The following is a 22,819-nucleotide window of genomic DNA, read 5'->3' as shown; positions in this document are numbered from 1 at the left end:
GCTAGATGCAGGAAGATTGTTCCCGTTGTTGGGGAAGTCCAGAACGAGGGGCCACAGTTTGAGGATAGAGGGGAAGCCTTTTAGGACCGAGATTAGGAAAAACTACTTCACACAGAGAGTGGTGAATCTGTGGAATTCTCTGCCACAGGAAACAGTTGAGGCCAGTTCATTGGCTATATTTAAGAGGGAGTTAGATATGGCCCTTGTGGCTATAGGGGTCGGGGGTATGGAGGGAAGGCTGGGGCAGGGTTCTGAGTTGGATGATCAGCCATGATCATAATAAATGGCGGTGCAGGCTCGAAGGGCCGAATGGCCTACTCCTGCACCTATTTTCTATGTTTCTATGTTTGTCAGTCTCCATTTGTGTGTAGTTTCTCATTGATTCTATCGTATTTCTTCTGCTGTGAATCTCTGCAGGAAAATGAATCTCAACATTGTATATGGTGACATATAAGTACTTTGATAATAATTTTACTTTGAACTTTGAACTTGCTATTTTTATTTGCACTCTTTGTCTTCTTTTGTGCAATGGATTCTGATGTTGCGGTGCTCGCTGAACTCGGCAAACACCGCAACATCAAATGCCTTAACTTGAGCTACCAATATGTACCACCATCCTAAACATTACTATTTGTCGGCCTTTGTTTTATGTATAGTTTTTTTAAAAATACTATTGTATATTTTTTCCCCTGTAAATGCCAGCAAGAAAATGAATCTAAAGGTAGAATATGGTAACATAGTGTACTTTGATTATGAATTTACTTCGAACTTTGATGTTAGTGGTGGGTAGTGGTAGAGGCAGACACATTGGAGGCATTTATGAAACTCATAAATGGATGCAAGAATAATCAGAATCAGGTTTATTATCACCGGCATGTGACGTGAAATTTGGTAACTTAGCAGCAGCAGTTCAATGCAATGCATAATCTAACAGAGAGAGAGAAAAAAAAGTAGTAATAATAATAAATAAAATAAAACATAATAACTAAAAAAGTAAATCAATTATGTATATTGAATGGATTATTCAAAATTGTGCAGAAACAAAAATACTACGTATTAAAAAAGTGAGGTAGTGTCCAAAGCTTCAAAGTCCATTCAGTAATTGGATGGCAGAGGGGAAGAAGCTGTTCCTGAATCGCTGAGTGTGTGCCTTCATGCTTCTGTATCTCCTACCTGATGGTAATAGTGAGAAAAGGGCTTGCCCTGGGTTCTGGAGGTCTTTACTAATGGATGCTGCCTTTCTGAGACACTGCTCCCTGAAGATGTCCTGGGTACTTTGTAGGCTAGTGCCCAAGATGGAGCTGACTAGATTTACAACCTCCTGCAGCTTCTTTCATAATAGAGGGTTATGTAGGAAGAAAAGGTTAGATTTATCTTTGAGTAGGTTAGAAATTCAGCATAACATAGTGGGCCGAAGGGTTGTACTGTTCTGTGTTCTATGATTACTTAAATTCTTCAATTCTCATGACTGATTGTCAATGTGTGCTTCAGGCTCTGTGATCCTGAATTCTGACTGCTCATCTATAACCTAAACACAGTGTTACTGCACTCTGTAAGAGGTACAGGAAAGAGAGAAATGGGAAAGCAAAGCGGGTATAGCAGCAAGAGGCCAGAGGTATAGAAGAATCAGGTTCTGTCTCATTACATGGTGTACAAAGTTCCTTTAATGCTGTTAGTAGTTTAGGAGCTCCACTTTCAAAAGATGTATGATTTGAGCCATACCAGATTAGTTTGGACTATTTTTACTGAGCACTAATCAGATGCATTTTCATCGTCCACACTGTGTTCATCACCCAGGATGGTTTTGAAGAGTGAGCTGTACTTGCAAGCAACAGATGCATTTGTGGGTAGCAAAGAGATAAAAGTCCTTGGTGCCACAGTAACATGGTGGTTAACCCAACGTTCTTACAGCTTGAAGCGTTTTGGAGTTCAATTCTGATGTTGTGTGTAAGGAGTTTGTACATTCTTCCCATGACCGTGTGGGTTTCCTCCGGGTGCTCCAGTTTCCTCCCACAGTCTAAAGATGTACCGGTTAGTTGGATAATTGGTCATTGTAAATTGTCCTGTGATTAGGCTAGGGTGAAATCGGTGGGTTGATGGGTGGTGCAGCTCACTGGGCCGGAAGGGCCTGTTCTGCGCTGTATCTCTTAATAAATAAGTAAAATAAACCTTCATGTCCAACTTGCTCCCTATCTTTCCCTTTCCAAGCTTTGAATGTCTAATATGATTTTAAAATTGAGCAAAACAATGTAGAAGTTTCAAGCTTCCTTTGTTTTTTTTTGTAATGTGAAGTGCGCAAATATATTAACACAGGAATTTAAAATGAGTTAGTTGTGACATGTTGGTCTTGTGTTTACAGATGTTCACAGTACAAATATAAATGAATTGCCATTTCAGTGCAAAGCCGTACCCACTGGGAGTGTGGATAAAAAGTGCACATGAAAAGACTTCCACCCATTAAGGATGTGAAGTATTGCAGATAGTGTATTTTAAACACTCAAGCTCCTAATCTTGATACTGGAGTTCTCTAGCAAGACTCTCTTTTACTCACTTTATTGATGTTCAATACGTGGATATGGGTATCCTTGCAAATTTGTTGTTTTGGTCTTGAGAAGATGGTGTTGAGCAACTTTGAATCCATTTGCTGGAGTTGTTAGGATGGGTGTTAAGTGATTTTACATTTCAAAATGTTGAAGAAATAATTTTTGCAGACATGGTGTGGTAAAGCAAACAAACTTGAACTGCTGGCATTCCAATGCAACTATTGCCCGTTACCCTAAAACAGCCATGCAACATGATTAGATCAAAATGACTGATCTATGTAACTAAACTTACTTAAAAATTGATTTAAATGGTTTCTTAAAAAATATTGGAAAATGTATTTTGAAATTCTTTAAGAAGCCTGCAGCATGCAATCAAGTTTGTGCAATTCCAAACTACAATATATATAATAATAGCTTTAATTTATTTGTAAGTGATTTAGAACATGATTAAGCAGCTGTTTGAATTTGCTTCATTACCAAATCAGGCGTATGACAACGGTCGATATATTTGTCAGATTTCACATTTGTGCTTACTGTTGTTATTTTATTCCTAAAGGTAACTTTCAAGCATGATTCATCAACTGTGGAAATACAGGATGATCATATCAAAGGGCCACTCAAGGTATGAATTCAAACTCTAATACATCCTTTTAATTTAATTTTATTTTATTTAAAGAAACAGCACTGTAACAGGTCCTTCCAGCCCAATGAGCCTGCACCACTCAATTATACCATGTGACAAATTAGCCTACTAACCCTAACATCTTTGGAATGTGGGAGGAAACCAGAACACCTATGCAATCATGGCAAAAGTGTAAAAACTCCTTACAGACAGAGGCGGCATTGAACCCAGGTTGCTGGCGCAGTAATAGTGTTATGCTAACTGCTACACTGCTGTGATTGAGGGAAATAGGTCCAAGGACCTATGATAGAAATTTGGAATATCAGTACATTGAATGGATTTTATTGGTGCTGAAATGGTGCTTTTTGTTGTCCCACATATCCAGTGTTTCCATCTTATAGCCATGTCCTGAAGTGAAGGTTGCTGCATTCCATTCAAAACTACTTTTCAAATTATTTGAACTATTTATCTCAGTGACTGTTCTGACACTGTTTAAATTAGGATACTGTAAAGATCTTATTTTTGGTGCTTAAAAGTGCACACAGCAGGAAATGTGCCACAGAGTGGAGGAATTTTATTATGGTGATGGATGATGGGGAGCCCATCATTGAGCGCATTTACAAGGAGTTCCTCAGGAAAACAGCATCCATCACCAAGGACCCCCATTATCTCTCTTCTCGCAATTACCATCAGTCAGGAGGTACGTGGAGCTTTAGGCCCCACACGACCAGGTTCAGTTGTCCATGCTGGTTCAGTCCTATAACCATAAGGCTGCTGAATCAGCATGGACAACTTCATTCAGCTCAAGGCTGAACTGACTGCACAACTTATGGACTCACTATAAACGACCCTACAACTCAGTGTTATTTATTTACTTTCTCATTATTTGCACAATTTGCTTTTTGTACATTGGTTTTCAGTCTTTGTTGTGTATCGTTTTTCACAGACTGTATTTATTTATTTTCCTGTAAATGCCTGCAAGGAAATGAATCTCAAGGTACTATATGGTGACCTACACATACTCTGATAATAAATTTACTTTGAACTTTGGTCTTTTAATGAGGACAGGGATTATTATTAATGATCAAATTGACACTTAAGGTGTTAGGTGAGCTGGAAGTCAACATAGGTTTCCAATGAGTCATAGAACAATACAACACAGATAATAGGACCTACAACCCAATGATTCCATGCCGACCACATTGCCTACCTAGATAGTCCCAATGAGAGGTGAATAGGTTTCTTCTATAATGGCTTAGAGCAGCAGAGGGTGAGACACATTGAATAATCTAGGAGCTGGTCTTGAAAACATTTGCATATTCAAGTCAAGATATGGCATGGGTACATTTTGAGGACAAATAAGCTCTGGTCCAGTTTGTCATGGTGACTGAAGTAGAGGATGGAATGAGGTGATGGTAGTGGAGATGTTGGAATGGAGTTACTGATAGACCACCCAATTACTAGCCTGTTGAATCTATCACTAGACTTTTACCAAGTTCTCCAGCTCATTAGAGCCTTTAGAAATATTCAGGGGCAATGTGTTAGTAAAAAATCAAATGGGAAGACAGCAGTGGATCTTGAGAAGTCTTCGAAGGTAATGGAATATATATTGGTGGATAAGAGGATTTTTGACATTTGGTGGGTAGGTGTACACCACTGGGCTAGGTATTCAGAGAGGACTCGAGAATGGTTGAGCTGTTGTGTCAAGGACCTCAATGAGAGTCACCAGAGTTGATCTTTGAGGATTCCACTCGTGATTTTAATTAAATGTTGTTTTATGTATAGCAAAACTAATTAGAGCTATTGAGCAGTTTAGTAATAGAGAGAGATTTGACAGGAATATTCCTTCAAAGAATTTTCAGAGGAAGGGGTGGTGTGGGATCCTCTAATTCCCCCTGATTCCTAAAAAGAACATCTTCACTGGTATGTGCAAATTCTCCCAGGCCTTCATCCAATTTCTCCAATCAGAAATCCAATTTATCCCAACTCTGCCACCACGTTCGAGTCTGGAAGAAATCCCATCATCCATCATTAAGTAATTGGGTGTTGCTCTATATTACAATGTAATGTAAATGCTGTGTAAAATAGTTGTTATATTGCATTGTTTAGGGAATAATGACAAGGAAAAAATGAGTCAGTACATGCTCAAACAGCAAGTGCTGGAAGAGCACTTTAGGGTTTTTACAATTCGCGGTTGGTTGAATTGGTGCATACGGAACTGGCGGATAAGGAGGGCCGACTGTAATGAGCAGGTATGCAGATGTACCTCATAAAGTGGCCACTGAGTGTGGATTGCTAGTCCAGATGACTGTGGCTTTCCTATGATATGTCAATACAAATGGTTCAACAGTTCAAATGATTTGTTTCAAAATGATTTAAGCATTGAATATCTAAGTAATTCGCGATGGAATACAGTTCCTTTAATCATGATCTTGCCTGTGAAACCCACATAGCATGAGAGAATATTAAAAAACTCAGCATTAAAGAAAGAAAGACAAATGTGGCATTATTCATGATATAAATCAAACAGGATGTGCGGTAGTATAGTGATTGGCACAACGCTTTACAAAGTCGGTGACCCAGGTTCAATTTCCACCACTGTCTGTAAGGAGTTAGTATGTTCTCCCTGTGACCACGTAGTTTTCCTTTGGGTGCTGCAGTTTCCTCCCACAGTCCAAAGACATACTGATTGGGAGGTTAATTCGTCATTGTAGATTGTCCCATGATTAGGCTAGAGTTGAGTCGTGGGTTGCTAGGCAGTGCAGCTTGAAGGGCCAGAAGGGCCAGAAGGGCCTGTTCTGTGCTGTATCTCAATAAGTAAATAAATAAGATTAAAGTCTGTTTTGTCTGATGTTGCAGGTTGAACTGGACATGAGAGGGAAGGGTATTTGTGGAGGTTCTGATTTCAGTTTGTGTACCATGACTACTGTCACTCACACACTAATTATCATTCCTCAAGCTTTTGTTCATCCTCCAACAAACCGAGTAACCCATTTCTGTCACCCAGATTTACTGCGCTGAAATGTGTAACATTAATCTAGTATTCGGCATTGTGCTGATTTGAACTTGTAAATCAGTTCCTAATGCTTTGTGTTAGAGGATCGCTGGCAATGTGTGTGGTTCCTTTCTGGTTTTTTTTACCACATTCCTAACATCCTTATAATGGTCTTCTGATGCTCATGGATATGACAATATCCCAACAGGGGCCATTACATAGAAATAAAGGTTTTTTTGTCATTTTTACCATCCCCGGGATGGTACTCCTTTACAATAATTGAGGGGCTTCCTTATCCAACTTGGCCCTTCCCTGTCCAGTAGTGGAAAAACCCTTTACTGCAGTTCTTCCCCACTGAGCCCTTATGGTGGCTGCACCAATCTTCAATACATCACTTAACACATAGTCAGGCAGTCTAGAATGTGCCAGTCGGCAGGCTTCTTCTACAGACATCTTGATGTGCTAGCATAGAAACATAGAAAATAGGTGCAGGAGTAGGCCATTTGGCCCTTCGAGCCTGCACCTGCATTCAGTATGATCATGGCTAATCATCCAACTCAGACCCACGGGTTTCGGGCAGACCAAAAGGCATCTGCTAGAAACTTGTTGGTCTGCCAGCACATCAAGGAATGCTGCTGACTGGCCAAACTTTAGGAAGAGTGGCTCCTGGGGTTACTTTCATGCAAGTTAAACCCTAGTCGATGTTTACTGATTACTCAGCTGCTAGTTAGTATCCTGTAACTCTGCTAGATTAATTAACAAAGATTGGATAGCAATGCATTGATTAGACATTATGCACATCTATATTCGCGTCATTCTACAGATAACATACATCACTGCGTGGTATGGCAACTGCACAGTGGCAGACAGCAAGGCTGTATGTTGGGAAGTTGAAACCGCACCTCCAGCAACAGCCTCTCCGCCATTAAGGAGATACATACAGAAAGGTGCCAGGAAAGGGCCAATAACATCATAAATACCAGAAATTCTGCAGATTGGTGTTCAAGATGGCACCAGTGATTATTGGCGATGTTCTGTGAGCTGCAGCAAATTGTTCCAAAAAGCCTTTTAAATATACTTCTCTTTAAGTGCTCTCACTCCAATCTGCAGCATGTAACTTCTCTTAAAGCAATAGATTTTTAAATCAATTGAATGATCTTCAGATCTCATGATCAACTGAAGGACTCAGTGGACCATGGAAGCACAGAACCTTTAAAACAGGGGTGTCAAACTCATCTTAGGTCACAGACCGGATTGGGCAAAATGCGACTTCATGTGGGCCGGATCAGTTGTGCATGCGCATGTGCTCCCACAGCTTTTGTTGCCTTTATTTTTTCAACCTGCTCTCATGTGTCTCAGTCTCTGCTATAACTACAAAGTGTTTCACTTTATGAATTTCATTTCTTATGAAGAAGATTGCCTAGCAAGCATTATTTTTATGATTGGTATTAACTTATATTCGTAGGCTACAAGAAAGTTGTGATGAGAGAGAGAGAGAGAGAGAGAGAGAGAAAACGATGCTACTTTGGCTAAGATTGTTTTGGGAGCCGCACCCTTTCCATTAATAAACCATTTGAAATCGAACATTAGCAGACACAAATGTAGACCTAACGAAACAAATTGTAAGTATAGGCTACATGACTGCACCTAATTTTTATTAGCCTGCTTCCAGCAATCAAACTCAGACAATGAACACAGTTAGCCTCTAATTTTTATTGAAGTGATCACATTTACAGTAATAGAATAGTTAGAAAATGAATGAATCACAATATTATGACACTCAATATTTCATAATGCATTTTGTTTACATGTCGCAGTGCATCGAACAGTGTCACTCATTTTTCACTTGCTGCTTCCAGACACCTGACATCTGTTCGCTTTAACCAGCCTGTCAACAGCAGGGACCAGTTTCTGGGCAGTTGTGATTTTCATAATGTTATTTAGATGTCTGTGTGTCAGCTGCCAGTGCAGTTTGGATTTGTTAATGTTCATTATGGAGAACACCTGCTCACAGAGATATGTTGTCCCGAACATGCAAAGGATCTTTGAGGCAAAGTCTGTCATCTTGGGGTACATCGGTCCCAGGTATTGATAGAAGTCTTAAATTTATATTTCAAAGCTGTGTTACACTGAATTTCAATTAGTTCCATTTGGAGTTCCTCCGGCACCTCTGATGCTGCGTTGACGGCAAACGGCGAGCAAAATAGTGAGAATTCCTTCTCGAGCTGAGTGAAGACTTGGAAACGATTCTGAAACTCACTTTTCAGCTGTGATATTTTGTCCTTGTACCTGTCCATGTTGTCATTATTCCCATGAGCGACACGCACAGACTGCAAAGAGGGGAAATGAGCTGGGCTGCTCCAGGATAGTTGCATCTCCCACAGGCCTAATTTAATTTGAAAGGCACGAATGCTGTTGTAGTCTTCCATAACAAGTTTGTTGCGGCCTTGCATGTTAACATTAAGCACTCTGTTATATCCACCAAAAATGCAAGATCATGAAGCCAGTCTGGGTGATCCAACTCTGCCACTGGCTTCCCTTCCTTGTTCATGAATCGTCCAATTTCCGCACATAATTGAAAAAAACGTTTGAGCACAACCCCTCTGCTCAACCAGCGGACCTCAGTGCGGTAGGGTAGGCCGTGTCCAATATGACTTTCGGTCAAAAGAGTGTCAAATTGCGGATGGTTGAGTCCCTTGGCTCTAATAAGATTAACCATTTTGATTACTACATCCATGACATTGTCCATTTTCAGGCTGCTGCTACATAACGTCTCTTGGTGTATAATACAATGAAAATTCCAGAATTCCTGCTGTGGATTCTCTGTCTGAACTTTCTCTGTGTTTCACAACACCACCTGCCTTTTTCCCAACCATGGACGGCACGCCATCTGTTTCCACGCTGACAGCATGACTCCAGTCAACCCCCAGTCTGTCCAAGGCCTCAATGAGGCTGGAGAAAATGTTGTTCGCCGTTGTGATATTTGTCATGGGCACTCATCTCCACAAACTCCTTGGTGACAGTCAAAGATACATCAATACCACGAATAAATATTCCCAATTGAGCTACATCAGTCACGTTGGTGCTCTCATCAATTGCAATAGAGAAGGCAATAAACGACTTCACTTTGTCTTTTAGTTGACTGTTCAAATCTCCTGCAAGGTCCCCGATTCTCTCTGCCACAGTATTTCTTGTCAAGCTGATATTACCAAAAGCCTGTCTCTTCTCAGGGTACACCAGCTCAGCTGCCGTCAGCATGCATGCTTTGATGAATTTCCCCCTCTGAGTATGGCTTCAATGCAGCAGCTATTTTGTTGGCAATAATATAGCTGGCCTTGACAGCTCCATCATGAGTCTCTTGACTCTTGGTGAACACTGATTGCTGTTTTTTCAGAGCTGCTTCAAGCTTGTTTACCTTTAGCGTCTGAGTCATCCTGTGTACTTGAAATATTTTTCTCCGTGTGGCGTCTCGTAGTGTCGTTTGATATTGTACTCTTTTGCCACAGCCGCTTGTCGCGAGCATATCAGACACACAGGTTTGCCGTTAATCTCACAGAAGTAAAAACGATCTTTCCAATCATCGTTGAATATCCGACCTTCGATGTCAACTCCTCTTTTCTTGGAAAGCATTTTGAACCACAGCAGCAAACAGTCTCAGCCTTGCTACAGGTGTTACTTACCTGAGTACTCTGTGTATGTCTGACGACATAAGTGGGGCCCTAGTGGTCTTCGGTGCAGGGTGGTAGGTGCTTATGCACAGCGGGTGGTTAACTGCCGCCTATTGTTTTCTAAGTACTCACAACAAGCTGCTGGTGCAGCAGGCGGCACAGACAGTGGTGGGAGAGAGAGTGGCTGCCGTACAGATACATAGTAAATGGTCGTGAATATACCTTTTTTCCCCCCAAATCATCCCGCGGGCCAGATTGGACCCTTTCGCGGGCCGGTAGTTTGACACCCCTGTTTTAAAAGGTCGAAGGTTCATTGCCATGGTCAAAAGTGAGTTGGGGGGTGGGGGGGGGTTACTCCAAGCCAGGCTGAAATGCAGAAGGATGAGGCTTCCTTTACCCAACATCTTATTGGCAAATGTGCATTCACTGGAGAACAAGATTGAGGATCTGAGGGCAAGACAGCTCAATCGAAGAGAAATGAGGATCTGTTCCATTGTTTCCTTGATTGAAATGTGGCTTTCTCCGGGCATGCCAGATACAGGAATAAAACCTGAAGGCTTCTTGATTTACAGAATGGACCAAACTGCTGTTACGGGAGAGGCAAAAGGAGGGGGCATGTATTTTACGGTAAACTCTCATTGATACTCTGATGTGGCAGTTTTGTCAAACTTGTGTTCCACTGACCTTGAACACCTAATGGTCAAATGCTGCCTGGTCTATTTTAGGGAGTTCTCTTCCGTAATCCTGACCACAGTTTACATACCACCAGCCGCCGACTATAATCAAGCGCTTGCGATACCTCATGATAAGCAAGAAACAGTCCATCCCAATGCATTTCAAATCATAGTTGGAGGCTTCAGCTAGGCTTGTTTGAAGAAAATCCTGTCCAGTTACCATCAACATATAACCTGTAGCACCAGAGGTCCCAACACACTAGACCACTGTTATACAGTCGGCCCTCCTTATCCGCGGGGGATTGGTTCTGGGGCCCCTCGCGGATACCGAAAAACGCAGATGCTCAAGTCCCTTATTTAACCTGTCCAGTGCAGTTGTCTTTAGGACCCAGCGGAACCCCGGACCTTATTTAACCTGTCTTAGTGCAGTGGACTTTAGGACCCGGCGCAGTTCTGAATCCACAGTATTTCTGTTCATGAAAATAATCACAATCACGATTGAAAATAAAGTGGAAGTAATAAAGCGATCGGAAAGAGGTGAAACGCCATTGTTCGTTGGAAGAGCGTTAGGCTACAGTCGGTCAACAATCGGAACAATTTTAATGGAACACGTGAAGGGCCCTACCCCGATGAAAGCTACAATTATTACTAAGCAATGCAGTGGTTTAATTATTGAAATACATACGTTTCTCAAGTGTTTTATATGCATAGAAAGGTAAAATATATACTATATACTACGACAAACGTTTGACTAACTGACGCTAAATAATACTGGATGTACCTGTTCCGACTTCAAATCTGACTTAAAGACGGACTCAGAAACGGAACTCGTTCATAACTCGGGGACTGCCTGTATTTTTAAATCATCTCTAGATTACTTATAATACCTAATACAATGTAAATGCTATGTAAGTAGTTGTTATACTGTATTGTTTAGGGAATAATGACAAGAAAAAATAGTCTGTACGTGCTCAAACAACGAGTGCTGGAGAGAGAACTTCCGGGTTGTCCCAATCCGCGGTCGGTTGAATCTGCACATGCGGAATCCGCGGATAAGGAGGGCCGACTGGGGCTAGCTGGTTGTGCAATGACATCAGCGCCTAACCCAGGAGCAGAAGTTCCCGGGTTCGAAACCAGTCGGATCTGCTCCTGAGTACGCTTTCCATCGGTGCCGGGTTGAGTGTCGAGATTGCAACTCGACCTCGTAAAATAAAGGGAAAAATACTGCGAAAATGTCTGTGTGTGGAGTGACGCACCACACAAGTCTCTCCCTCGCTCCACACCTTGTAAAAAAGCCATGAAAAAGACATCATCACAGACGCATGCACACACATGCAGACGCACACGCACAGACATGTAGACGCACATGCACAGACTCGCACACACACAGGCACACGCCAAAAAAATGGAGGGCCGACTGTACTAAGATAAGGAATGCCTACCGTTCCTTGCCCAGACTGCATTTTGGTAAATCAGACAACTTGGCTGTCCTTCTCCTACCTGCCTACAGGCAGACACTAAAGTGCAAAACTTCAGAGACTAGGACAACAAAGAAGTGGTCGCGGGAGTCAGATGAGTGACTACAGGATTGCTTCAAGTCAGTGGACTGGGCTATGTACATGCACTCATCTGGGGATCTGAATGAATGCACCATGGTGGTAATGGACTTCATTAAAACAGCTGTAATTGAGCGTGTCCCCATAAAATCATTCAAATTCTTCCTCAATCAGAAGCCCTGGATGAACCATGAGATCTGAAATCTGCTGAGAGGCACCTCAGAGGCATTCATGTCTGTGACCAACAAAGTTACAAGAGGTCCAGGCATGATCTCCAGAAAATGATCTCTCAGACAAAGTGGAAATGCCAGACGAAACTTGAATCAACGAAGGATGTTCAATAATTTTGACAGGCCTTGAATATTATCACCTCTTATAAAGTTAAATCAAGTGACATGGGAGACAGCAGGGTCATGCTTCCAGATGTGTTCAATGCTTTCTATGCTCTCTTTGACCATCAAAACGTAGAGGAACCACCATGAAGTCTTACATCCTCTATGACCCTAAGTTTTCTGGCTCTGAATCCAACGTGCAAGATGCCTTCAGGAGGGTGAACCCACAAAAAGCATCTGACCTGGATGGGATACCTGGCTATGTACTAAAGACCTGTGTTGATCGACTGTTTGCTGCGTTCACCGAGATCTTTAACCTCTTGTGTCTGCTTCAGTTATACCGCTGCCCAAGAAGAACCTGGTGACCTGCCTCAATGACTATAGCCCAAAGGTGCTTGCATCTGATCTGGCTGAGTGGTGTTATAACAACAACCTTTTACTCAGTGTCAGCAAGACCAAGAAACTGACTTCAGGAGAAGGAAACCAGAGCTCCATGAGCCAGTCTTCATTGGAGGACCAGCAACTTGAAATTCCAAGGTGTTATTATTTCAGAGAACCTGTCCTAGGCCAGGCACGTAAGTGCAATTACAAACAAAGTATGGCAGTGTCTCTACTACTTTAGAAGTTTGCAAAAATTCAGCTGACATCTAAAACTTACTTACATTCTTCATATACATGAGGAGTAAAAATCTTTACATTATGTCTCTGTCTAAATGTGCAATTTATAGCAATTTATAATAAATAGTATGTACAACAGGACAGTCAATATAACGTAGAAATGCAATTGTATCAGCATGAATTAATCAGTTTGATGGCTTGGTGGAAGAAGCTGTCCCGGAACCTGTTGGTCCTGGCTTTTATGCTGCAGTACCGTTTCCTTGATGGTAACAGCTGGAACAGTTTATGGTTGGGGTGACTCGGGTCCCCAATGATCCTTTGGGCCCTTTTTAACACCTGTCTTTGTAAATGCCCTGAATAGTGGGAAGTTCACATCCACAGGTGCGCAGGGCTGTCTGCACCACTTTCTGCAGAGCCCTGCGATTGAGGGAAGTACAGTTACCATAGCAGGCAGTGATGCAGCCAGTCAGGATGCTCTCAATTGTGCCCCTGTAGAAAGTTCTTAGAATTTGGGGGCCCATACCAAACTTCTTCAACCATCTGAGGTAAAAGAGGTGCTGTTCTACTTTTTTCACCACACTGCCGGTATATACAGACCACGTGAGACCATGGGTGACGTGTATGCCGAGGAATTTAGCGCTGCTCACTCTCTCAACCCCAGATCCACTGATGTCAATAGAAGTTAGCCTGTCTACATTCCTCCTGTAATCTACAACCTGCTCCTTTATTTTTGCAAAGTTGAGGGAGCAGTTGTTTTCTTAACACCACTGTGACAGGGTGATAACTTCTTCTCAGTAGGCTGCCTCAGTAGGCCAATCAATGTAGATTCATCAGCAAATTTAATTCGCAGGTTGGAGCTGTGGGTGGCAACACAGTCATGGGTATGCAGAGAGTAAAAGAGGTGCCTGAGGGGCAGAGGTGAGGGAGCCCACTCTTACCACCTGCTGGTGATCTGACAGGGAGTGTAGGATCCAGCTACACAAGGCAGCATGAAGGCCGAGGTCTCTGAGCTTCTTGTTGAGCTTCTTTGACAAACTTCTATGTATATGTGCAGTGGAGAGTATATTGACTGGCTATGTAACAGCCTGCTATGGAAACACCAGTATCCTTCCATAAAAAAGTAGTTGATACGGCCCAGTGCATCAAAGTTCAAAGTAAAATTTATTATCAGTGTACATACGTGTCACCACGTACAACCCTGAGATTCTTTTTCTAGGGTCATGCTTAGCAAATCTATAGAACAGTAACTGCAAACATAAGGAACTATAAACAAACTCTGCAAATGCAGATATAAATAAATAGTAATAAATGACAGACATGAAATAACAATATAACGGAGTCCTTAAACGAGCATAGTTATCTCTTTTTGTTGAAGAGCCTGATAGTTGAGGGTAGCACTGTTCTTGAACCTGGCAGTGCGAGTCCTGAGGCACTTGTACCTTCTACCTGATGGCAGCAGCGAGAAAAGAGCATGGCTTGGGCGGTAAGGATCTTTGATGATGGACGCTGCTTTCTACGGCAACATTTCATGTAAATATGCCCAATGGTTGGGAGGGTTTTAACATGATGTACTGGGCCAAATTCCTTTTGTAGGATTTTCTGCTCTAAAGCATTGGTGTTCCTCTTCAGGCCGAAGTGCAGCCAATCAGCGCACTTTCCACCGCACACCTAAAGAAGTTTGCCAAGGTTTATGGTGTCATGCTGAATCTCCACAGACTCCTGAGGAAGTAGAGACGCTGTTGTGCTTTTTTCCAGTTATATTTATATGGACAGGTCCTCTGAGGTAGTGACACCCAGGAATTACTGACCCTCTCCACCTCTGATCCTCCGATGACTACTGGCTCGTGGACTATCGGTTTCCCTCTCCTACACTCTACAATCCGTTCTTTGGCCTTATTGATTTTGAGTGAGAGGTTGTTGTTATTATACCATTTAGCCAAATTTGCAATCTCCCTCCTGTATGCTGATTCACCTTTGATAGGGCCCATGACAGTGGTGTCATCAGTAAACTTGTATATGGTGTTGGAGCTGTACTAAACCACACAGTCATCGGTGTAAAGCAGGGGGCTAAGTACACATCCCTGCGGTGCTCTTCTGCTGATGGAGATTGTGGAGGATATGTTTTTGCTAATTCAAACAGACTGGGGTCTACAAGAACGGAAATCCAGGATCCAATTGTATAAAGGGGGTTTTGAGGCCCAGGTCTTGGAGTTTACTGATTAATTTTGAGGGGTGATGGTGTTAGCTGTTGAGCTGTAATCATGGATAAAGCCCTCCCAACTATTGAGCACATCTGCATGAAACGCTGTTGCAGAAAAGCAGCATCATCATCAGGGACCCTCACCAGCCAGGACATGCTCTCTTCTTGCTTCTGCCGTTGTGAAGAAGGTACAGGAGTCTCAGGACTTTCAACACCTGGTTCAGGTACAGTGACTACCGCTTAACCATCAAGCTCTTTAACCAAAGGGAATAACTTCACTCAACACTACTTGCCCCATCATTGAAATGTTCCCATAACCTATGGCCTCACTTTCAAAGACTCTTTATCTCATGTTCTGATATTTATTGCTTATTTATTTGTATTATCGTTTCTTCTTTTTGTATTTGCACAGCTCGTTGTCTTCTGCACTCTGATTGAATGCCCCAGTTGGGTGGTCTTTCATTGATTCTGTTATAGTTACTATTCTTTAGATTTGTTGAGTATGCCCACAAGAAAATGAATCTCAGGGTTGTATATGGTAATATGTACAATATGTAGTTTGATATTAAAATTTACTTTGAACTTTAAGATGGTGGAAATCCAAAGCAACACAGAATGCTGGAGGAACTCAGCAGGTCAGGCAGCATCTATGGAAATGAATAAACATTTGACTCTTTGGACTGAGACCTTACTCCAGGGCATCATGAAGGATCCCTCCCACCTTGCTTATGGACTGTTTGTCCCAATCCCATCTTAGACAAGGCTAAGTAGCATCCACACCAAGACTTAAAAAGATACTTTCCACAAACAGTAAGGCTATTCAACACCTCCACCCATCAACCCACCCCACCACAACCCCACCATCACTACTTTATCATTTCTTGTCAGTTGCCTTATGTACAGACAGTCTTGTGTCTGGCATCACTTTTGGACATACAATTAATCTGTATACAAGCTATCTTATGTATTTATATTTATTGTGTTCTTTATCTTATTGTGTTTTGTTTTGTGCTGCATCAGATCTGAAGTAACAATTATTTTGTTATCTTGAGATTCTCAGTATTCTGTGTAACGTCTGCAAACAAAATTCTCCTGCATTGGTGGAAACATTCTCTTTGCAGGCATTCCTTGTGTCTCATTTGTAATGAAAAGAAAAGTTCTTGGCATTGGTGCTTTTAAATTGTTTATTAGGCAGCTCCATCTCCTCAAAGTCCACATCTCTTATCCATCTCTGCTCCGCCACCACCTCTGACCAACCCAGTGAATAGCAATTCTGAACTTGATGCTGGTGAGCTAAAAGCAGAGACTGGTGGGGAGATACTTATTGATGAATTCCTCCCTCAATGCCTTTGAGTGATCACATTTTTCTATTCCCTCTAAACTGAAGCCTTTCCATAAACCTGTGGACCATGTTCTAACTTGCATCACAGTTCTTGTACCCATTTACTGTCCAATTTAAAATGTAAAATTCTGAGTCTTTTCAGATATATTCATGGCCTTGCCCTTTCTATCTCTGTAACTTCTTGAATTCTACATCTTTGTAAGTTCTTAATACATTCCTGATTTCTTCTGCACCTTTATTTGAGAGCCATACTTTATCTGTCTGAATCCTCAGCTCATGAATTCCTAATGTCTTACGCTTTTCAGTTCCCCCTTATATTAATGTCTCTTTAACCAAGCTTTTGGTTATCTGTGCAAATACCGTATCTCCTGATGTTGACCAACGTTTTCTGATAACCTGAATTTCTTTGGGGAATCTGGCTACAATTAGTGACAGTGATATTCCCAGCAAAAGAAGTTAAGTTTTAATAGTTAACAAATAAACTGAGCTTCATGATTACACTGATGTCAGTGATTCAGACTGATTTGAGAACATAGAATATACTGTAGAACAGTACTGGCAGGAGACAGAGGGAAATGTCAGCCTTTAAGAGCAGAAATAAAGTGGAAAACCTCTGAATAGAAGGATGTCCCTTTAGAACAGATATGAGGAGGAATTTCCATAGCCAGAAGATGGTGAATCTGTGGAATTCAGTGCTACACATGCTTGTGGAGACCACGTCATTCAGTATATTTAAAGTGGAAGTTGATAGGTTCTTGATTCGTAAGAACATCAAAGTTCACAGGGAGGAGGCAGGAAAATAGAGTTGAGAGGGATAACGAATCAGCCGTGATTGAATGGCAGAGCAAAATCAATGGCCCAGATGATCAAATTCTGCTTCTATGTTTTATGGTCCTGTGATACAGGACTTTAGCCCACAATGTTTTAACCTACTCCAAGATCAATCTAATGTTTCCCTCCCACATAGGCTTCCATTTCTCTATCATCCATGTGTCTGTGTCTCTTTAATGATAAAATAATTAAATATATTGAGCCAATCGTTTTATTCTAATTGTGCTCAGTTTTCTGCCTTTTATTGGGAGAAATTAGTGATATTTGTTCCTGAAGTAGACTGTTTTCCTAAGTGAATCGAATTTGTTAAGTGTATTAGTGAACTCAGTGAACTTCAACAAACTCGGACAAAAACTTCTCTCTTCTCTTAACTCATTGGCTAATACAGTTATCTGTAAAACTGGTTTTTACTTTATAAGGTTGATAAATAGGAAAAAAACTAGCTGGTCCACCAAACTTATCACTCATCCTGAAGACATTTTCATTCCATCCTAGTGAAAAGCAAACTGTAGAAAATTCTGTTTGCTCTCTGGTGAGCAAAACCAGTCCAACTAATCATATAGACCCAGTATTATTTGTAAAGTCACCTAACTTCTTTGTGATGTCATTACTGCCCATTCAGGAACCCTGTCTCCCATTCCACACTCCATTTTGAAGTAGAGTCAGTACTTAAAACACCAACCATCTTTGTTACTCTGAAGGAATATGTCGAAGGTGCTATATTAATGTAAATTGCTCAATGTAATGCTGTCTGGTGTTTTGTTTAGTGAGGTACAGCTGAAAGAGGAAGGTGTTCCAGGCTACCCTGCATATTATTGAGCTGGCTACATTTTATCTATTTATCAGAATCAGATCTGATATCGCTGATATATGTTGTGATATTTTGTGGTGTGTGTGTGTGTATATACATGTATGTATGTATAATGTTCATGGCTTCGTGGTCTGTTGGGAAATCGTATGGCAGAGAGGAAGAAGCTCTTCCTAAAACCTTGAATGTGTGTCTTCAGGCTCCTTAACATTAGTTATCAGAAGTATTTACCCGGTTCTCAATTCTCTGTGTAGCTCTTGAATAGTGCTTTTGAATAATCACAGCTGATGGATGATACTTCTGCTCGATGCATTACTGATTGATTGTGACTTGCATTGCAGGTAGGAGCAGTCGTCGAAGTCAAGAACCCTGATGGAACTTGCCAAGAAGCAGTCATCAATAAGCTGACTGATGCAAGCTGGTACACTGTGGGTAAGAAAACAGTAATTCTAACTTGTGCTGCAGCTAAATCTTCATGGTAGCATATGACAAAAAGGGAAAAATGAATTATTACAGATCCAATATCAATGGTGGGAAAACTATCAGGGACCATTAGCAGGTTCACAATGAATTTCTCCAGGAAGAATGTTGGGTGAAAGGTCAGCTTTATTTGCCACACATACATTGAAACATACAGTGAAATGCGTCATTTGTGTTAACGACTAACACAGTCTGAGGATGTGCTGGGGATGGTCCGTAAATATCTTCACATCTCCAGAGCCAATATAGCATGCCTACAACTCACTAATCCTAACTGTAGGATGTGTGTGGGAGGAAACCTCAGCATCCGGAGGAAAATCACGCACTCATGGGGAGAATGTTTAAATTCCTTGCAGATAATGATGGGAATTGAACCCTGGTCGCTGGCACTGTAATAACATAACACTAACCACTATGCTACTATGCTATCCTAAATCTTACTGGTGGCATACAGCAAAAGGAGAACAAATCTTACAGATGGCATACAGCAAAAAGGGATCCAACAACAATGGTGGGAAAACTATCCCAAAGAATGTACCCCAGCACAGCTTTTGTTACTGATGTGGTCTTTCGGTGTGTTTTATAGCGGTACAGCAGACCTGGATGAAGTGTATTGCTTCTGCTGAGAAAAATTAGGAATTTCCTCTTTTCACTGTGTGATGCATTTCACTATATGTTTCAATGTAATAAATGAATCTGAATCTCAACAGAACATAGTAGTTAGAGAGGGTCTGAAAACAGGACCACTAGAAGGCTATTTAAAATAGAGAAAGGGATAGTCCAATCAACCTAACTCAGAAGAAAATATTATGATGGATCGTCTTAAAGAAGGCAATGGTTAAACAAAAATATTCATCATGGGTTTGAGTTAGGATGGTCTTATCTAACTGATAATTGAATGTTCTCAGAACAAGCAAGGGGCAACGATGGTAGTGTGTTAGATACACATGACATAAAGTTTAGCAAATTACAACTCTGGTAGGTTATAGCCGAAATTGGCTCAGTGGCAGGATACAAAGGCAGAGGTTGACAAGTTGATTTTTATGACTGGAAGGCTTTTTGCAGTGAGGTTTTTAGGACCAAGTGCAAGGCTTCATAATAGCTGAAATTAACACAGAAAAATATGCTGTATTGATTTTTGGAGAAAGAACAAAGAACATAAAAAAATTACATTATACTACTTTAAAGTGAGTTCAAGAAAGATTTTAAAGAATAGCTTTATTTTCAACAAGATATACAATGACCAACACAGTCTGAGCATGTGTTGAGACATCAGCAGTGTCACCAACATAGCATGATTTACTAATCCTAACCTTAACCCATATGTCTTTGGAATATGGAAAGAAACTAGAGCACCTGGAGGAAAGCCAAGCAGTCACAAGGAATGTCGACTGCACTTTTTTACTTTGATGCTACCTGGTCTACTGAGCTCCTCCAGCATTTTGTGTGAGTTGCTCGGATTTCCAGCACCTGCAGATTTTCTCTTATTTGTAAACTAACTACCTGCCTGTATCCTGGACTCCTGCCCTGCCCACGAGGGCTGGTTCCTGAAACTCCACTTCTCCTTAATTCACCAACATTCCATTTGGCTCAAGGACTGTCATCTCCATTGAGGACACCTTTCCTCTGCCATTATTCCAGCCTATTTTACTGATATTCTTTGTGTCCTTTCTTGTGCATATGTAGATGAAAGACTCAGGTTTGTTTACTACTCTGTTGTAGCTTTTTTTCAGTCTTAATCTCTCTTACACTCCACTCTTGTCAGAATAATTAGTATAATGCTTATTAGTACAGTAATCTAAGAGACTCTTAGACACATGGACGATGGAAAAATAGGGGGCCATGTTGGCGGGGTGGGATAGGTTGATAAAAGGACAGCACTGCTTCGTGAGCATCACCATAGTACTGTGTTTTACAATGCTTATCACATTTTAGATAGATTAGCATTATGTTACTTGTATGTTGTTCTATTGGAATCATAAAACCCATGCTCCTGTTCAGTAGGAAGTATTGAAAGTTTGAATCTGGTATATTTAGCGCATTTACTAATGAATTCAGATTGTCGTGGAGACCAAGTTATCAGGTATATTGGTTGTGAGGTTGATAAGTAATGGCATAAAAGGTTATGTGGAGAAGGCAGAGAATGGCATTGAGAGGGAGAATAAATCACCTATAATGAAATGGCAGGGTAGACTTGATGGGCTGAATGGCCTAATTTGGCTCCCATGTCTTGTGGTCTTATGGACATTTTGGTCAGTGTTCACCAACCACTTGTTATCAAGTTAACTTTTCTGTACTTGCGACCAGGAGGAGAAGGATGTGGAACTCAAAGATCAAGTAAAGAATATCTTGATTTAAGATGGAGCATGAAAAGTTCAAGCCATGCACTAAGTTATTTCTAGAACTCAAAGTGAAAAGCAGAGAAACTATGTTAATTTTTTTAACAGAAGATTAGTTAGACGATACTTGAGTGTTATGCATAGGCACTGGAAAATACGTGATAGAATGATCTGTAGAGGTGATAACAAAGTTGAGAATTTATAATCATATTTATAAAGTGAAGTTATTTTTTAAGCACTGGCAGGCTTTGATAGAGTAGGTGTAAAGAAAATATGTCAGCCAAAACTAGGGGGCATAAATGTAAGAAGAATAAATCCAATGGAAATTTTTCCATGGAGTAGTGAGAATGTGGCATTTAATGTCAGAGGTCATGCTTGAGGGAAATGGCGTTGATCCATTTCTGGGTAAGCTTGATCTAGGATGAGATGTAGTAGCTTAGGATAATGCTTGTGTAGAGCATAAACACAGGCATAGTGCAGTCGGGCCAAATGGCGTGTTGCTGTGCAGTGATCTGTATGCATTTTCTGTCAGTAGTCTCTGAAACTTTATAAAGTAACTTTATCTGACCAGTGTTGTGTGTCTGGTTACAGTTTTTGACGATGGTGATGAAAGGACATTGAGACGAACGTCCCTCTGCCTGAAAGGAGAGAGACACTTTGCTGAAAGTGAGGTTAGTGGAGAAAAGAAGCATTACACGTTGCTGATTTGATCCTGGGTTCTCTATGGATCTGTTGATTATGTTTTTCTTGCTGATGTTTTAGACTCTTGACCAGTTGCCTCTTACCAATCCTGAACATTTTGGCACTCCTGTCATTGGAAAGAAGTCCAACCGCGGAAGAAGGTCTAATCCAGTGTGAGTAATAATTTGCAGTATATAGATTTAGAATATTAAGGTATTCCTTTGGGGCCTTCTGTTCACTTATACTGGCAATGACTTGGCAGGCCTAGTAGTTTTCTTCAGTGCCTTTAAAAATCTATATGAATGACTTGCATGTAACTTGGATGTAAAGTTTACTGCACCTTTACTGCGCCTTCCATGGTGGGGGAGGGTCCTCCTAAATCTCTTTAAAAACTGTTTGCCAGAGTTCCCTTGGCCATCACAATCTCACTATGAAAAATGACCAACCTAGTTGTTCCATTGTCTTTCCGTGCCAGAGCACTGTCCATAGTGACTGCATCATTAAATATCCTTAGGACATGTATTAACATAACTTGCAAATATGGTACCATGTACTTTCTTAAACCATTATTATTGTTATTAATATAGACAATATTAAGAAATACACATCTATCCAACTTTTATCCCCCATTGTAAATTCTATTGCTTGTCATGTAAACTACCTACTTCGATCTCTTAAGTTGTAATCGCACAGCTTAGCAACGTTGTTACGGGTGGGAATGTCTAAGTGCAGTGTAACAAGTTGGCAAAGATATTTTCCTTCACATGATTTCTCATTTGTATTTACTGTGAAGATTTAAATTTGTGGTTAGGATATGAAGCTTAAAACGTTAACAGGTCCTGATACAATTATCTTCCACCCTCTGACATTCCTCTGAATCATCTTTACTGCAAGATCATAAGACAGGAACAGAATTAGGCCATGCAACTAATTGAGTGCTCGCCCATTCGATCATGGCCTATTTATTATCCCTGTCAACCCCATTCTCCTACCTTCTGTCCGTAACTTCTGAAGCCCTTACTAATCAAGAACCTGTTAACACTGGCTTTAAATATATGCAATGACTTGGCCTCCACAGGCATCTGTGGCAATGAATTCCACAGATTCGCCAACCTCTGGCTACAGATGAC

General features: G+C 41.1%; 1 protein-coding gene across 2 annotated transcripts in view; it reads left to right on the top strand.

The window, feature by feature from the left end:
- Positions 1–22,819, top strand: part of arid4b (AT-rich interaction domain 4B) — a 154,971-nt gene that overhangs the window by 47,432 nt on the left and 84,720 nt on the right. For both annotated transcript variants that reach the window (XM_072251029.1, XM_072251028.1), the window contains exons 4-7: positions 3,100–3,165; positions 18,531–18,621; positions 21,600–21,679; positions 21,771–21,862. In XM_072251029.1, coding sequence (XP_072107130.1) covers positions 3,100–3,165; positions 18,531–18,621; positions 21,600–21,679; positions 21,771–21,862 — 329 coding nt within the window. The remainder of the gene's footprint in view (positions 1–3,099; positions 3,166–18,530; positions 18,622–21,599; positions 21,680–21,770; positions 21,863–22,819) is intronic.

Source organism: Mobula birostris, chromosome 2, assembly GCF_030028105.1.
Source record: "Mobula birostris isolate sMobBir1 chromosome 2, sMobBir1.hap1, whole genome shotgun sequence".
In the NCBI taxonomy this organism is placed as follows: domain Eukaryota; kingdom Metazoa; phylum Chordata; class Chondrichthyes; order Myliobatiformes; family Myliobatidae; genus Mobula; species Mobula birostris.
Note: the sequence above shows the minus strand (reverse complement) of the source record. Positions and strands in the feature narration are given on the sequence as shown.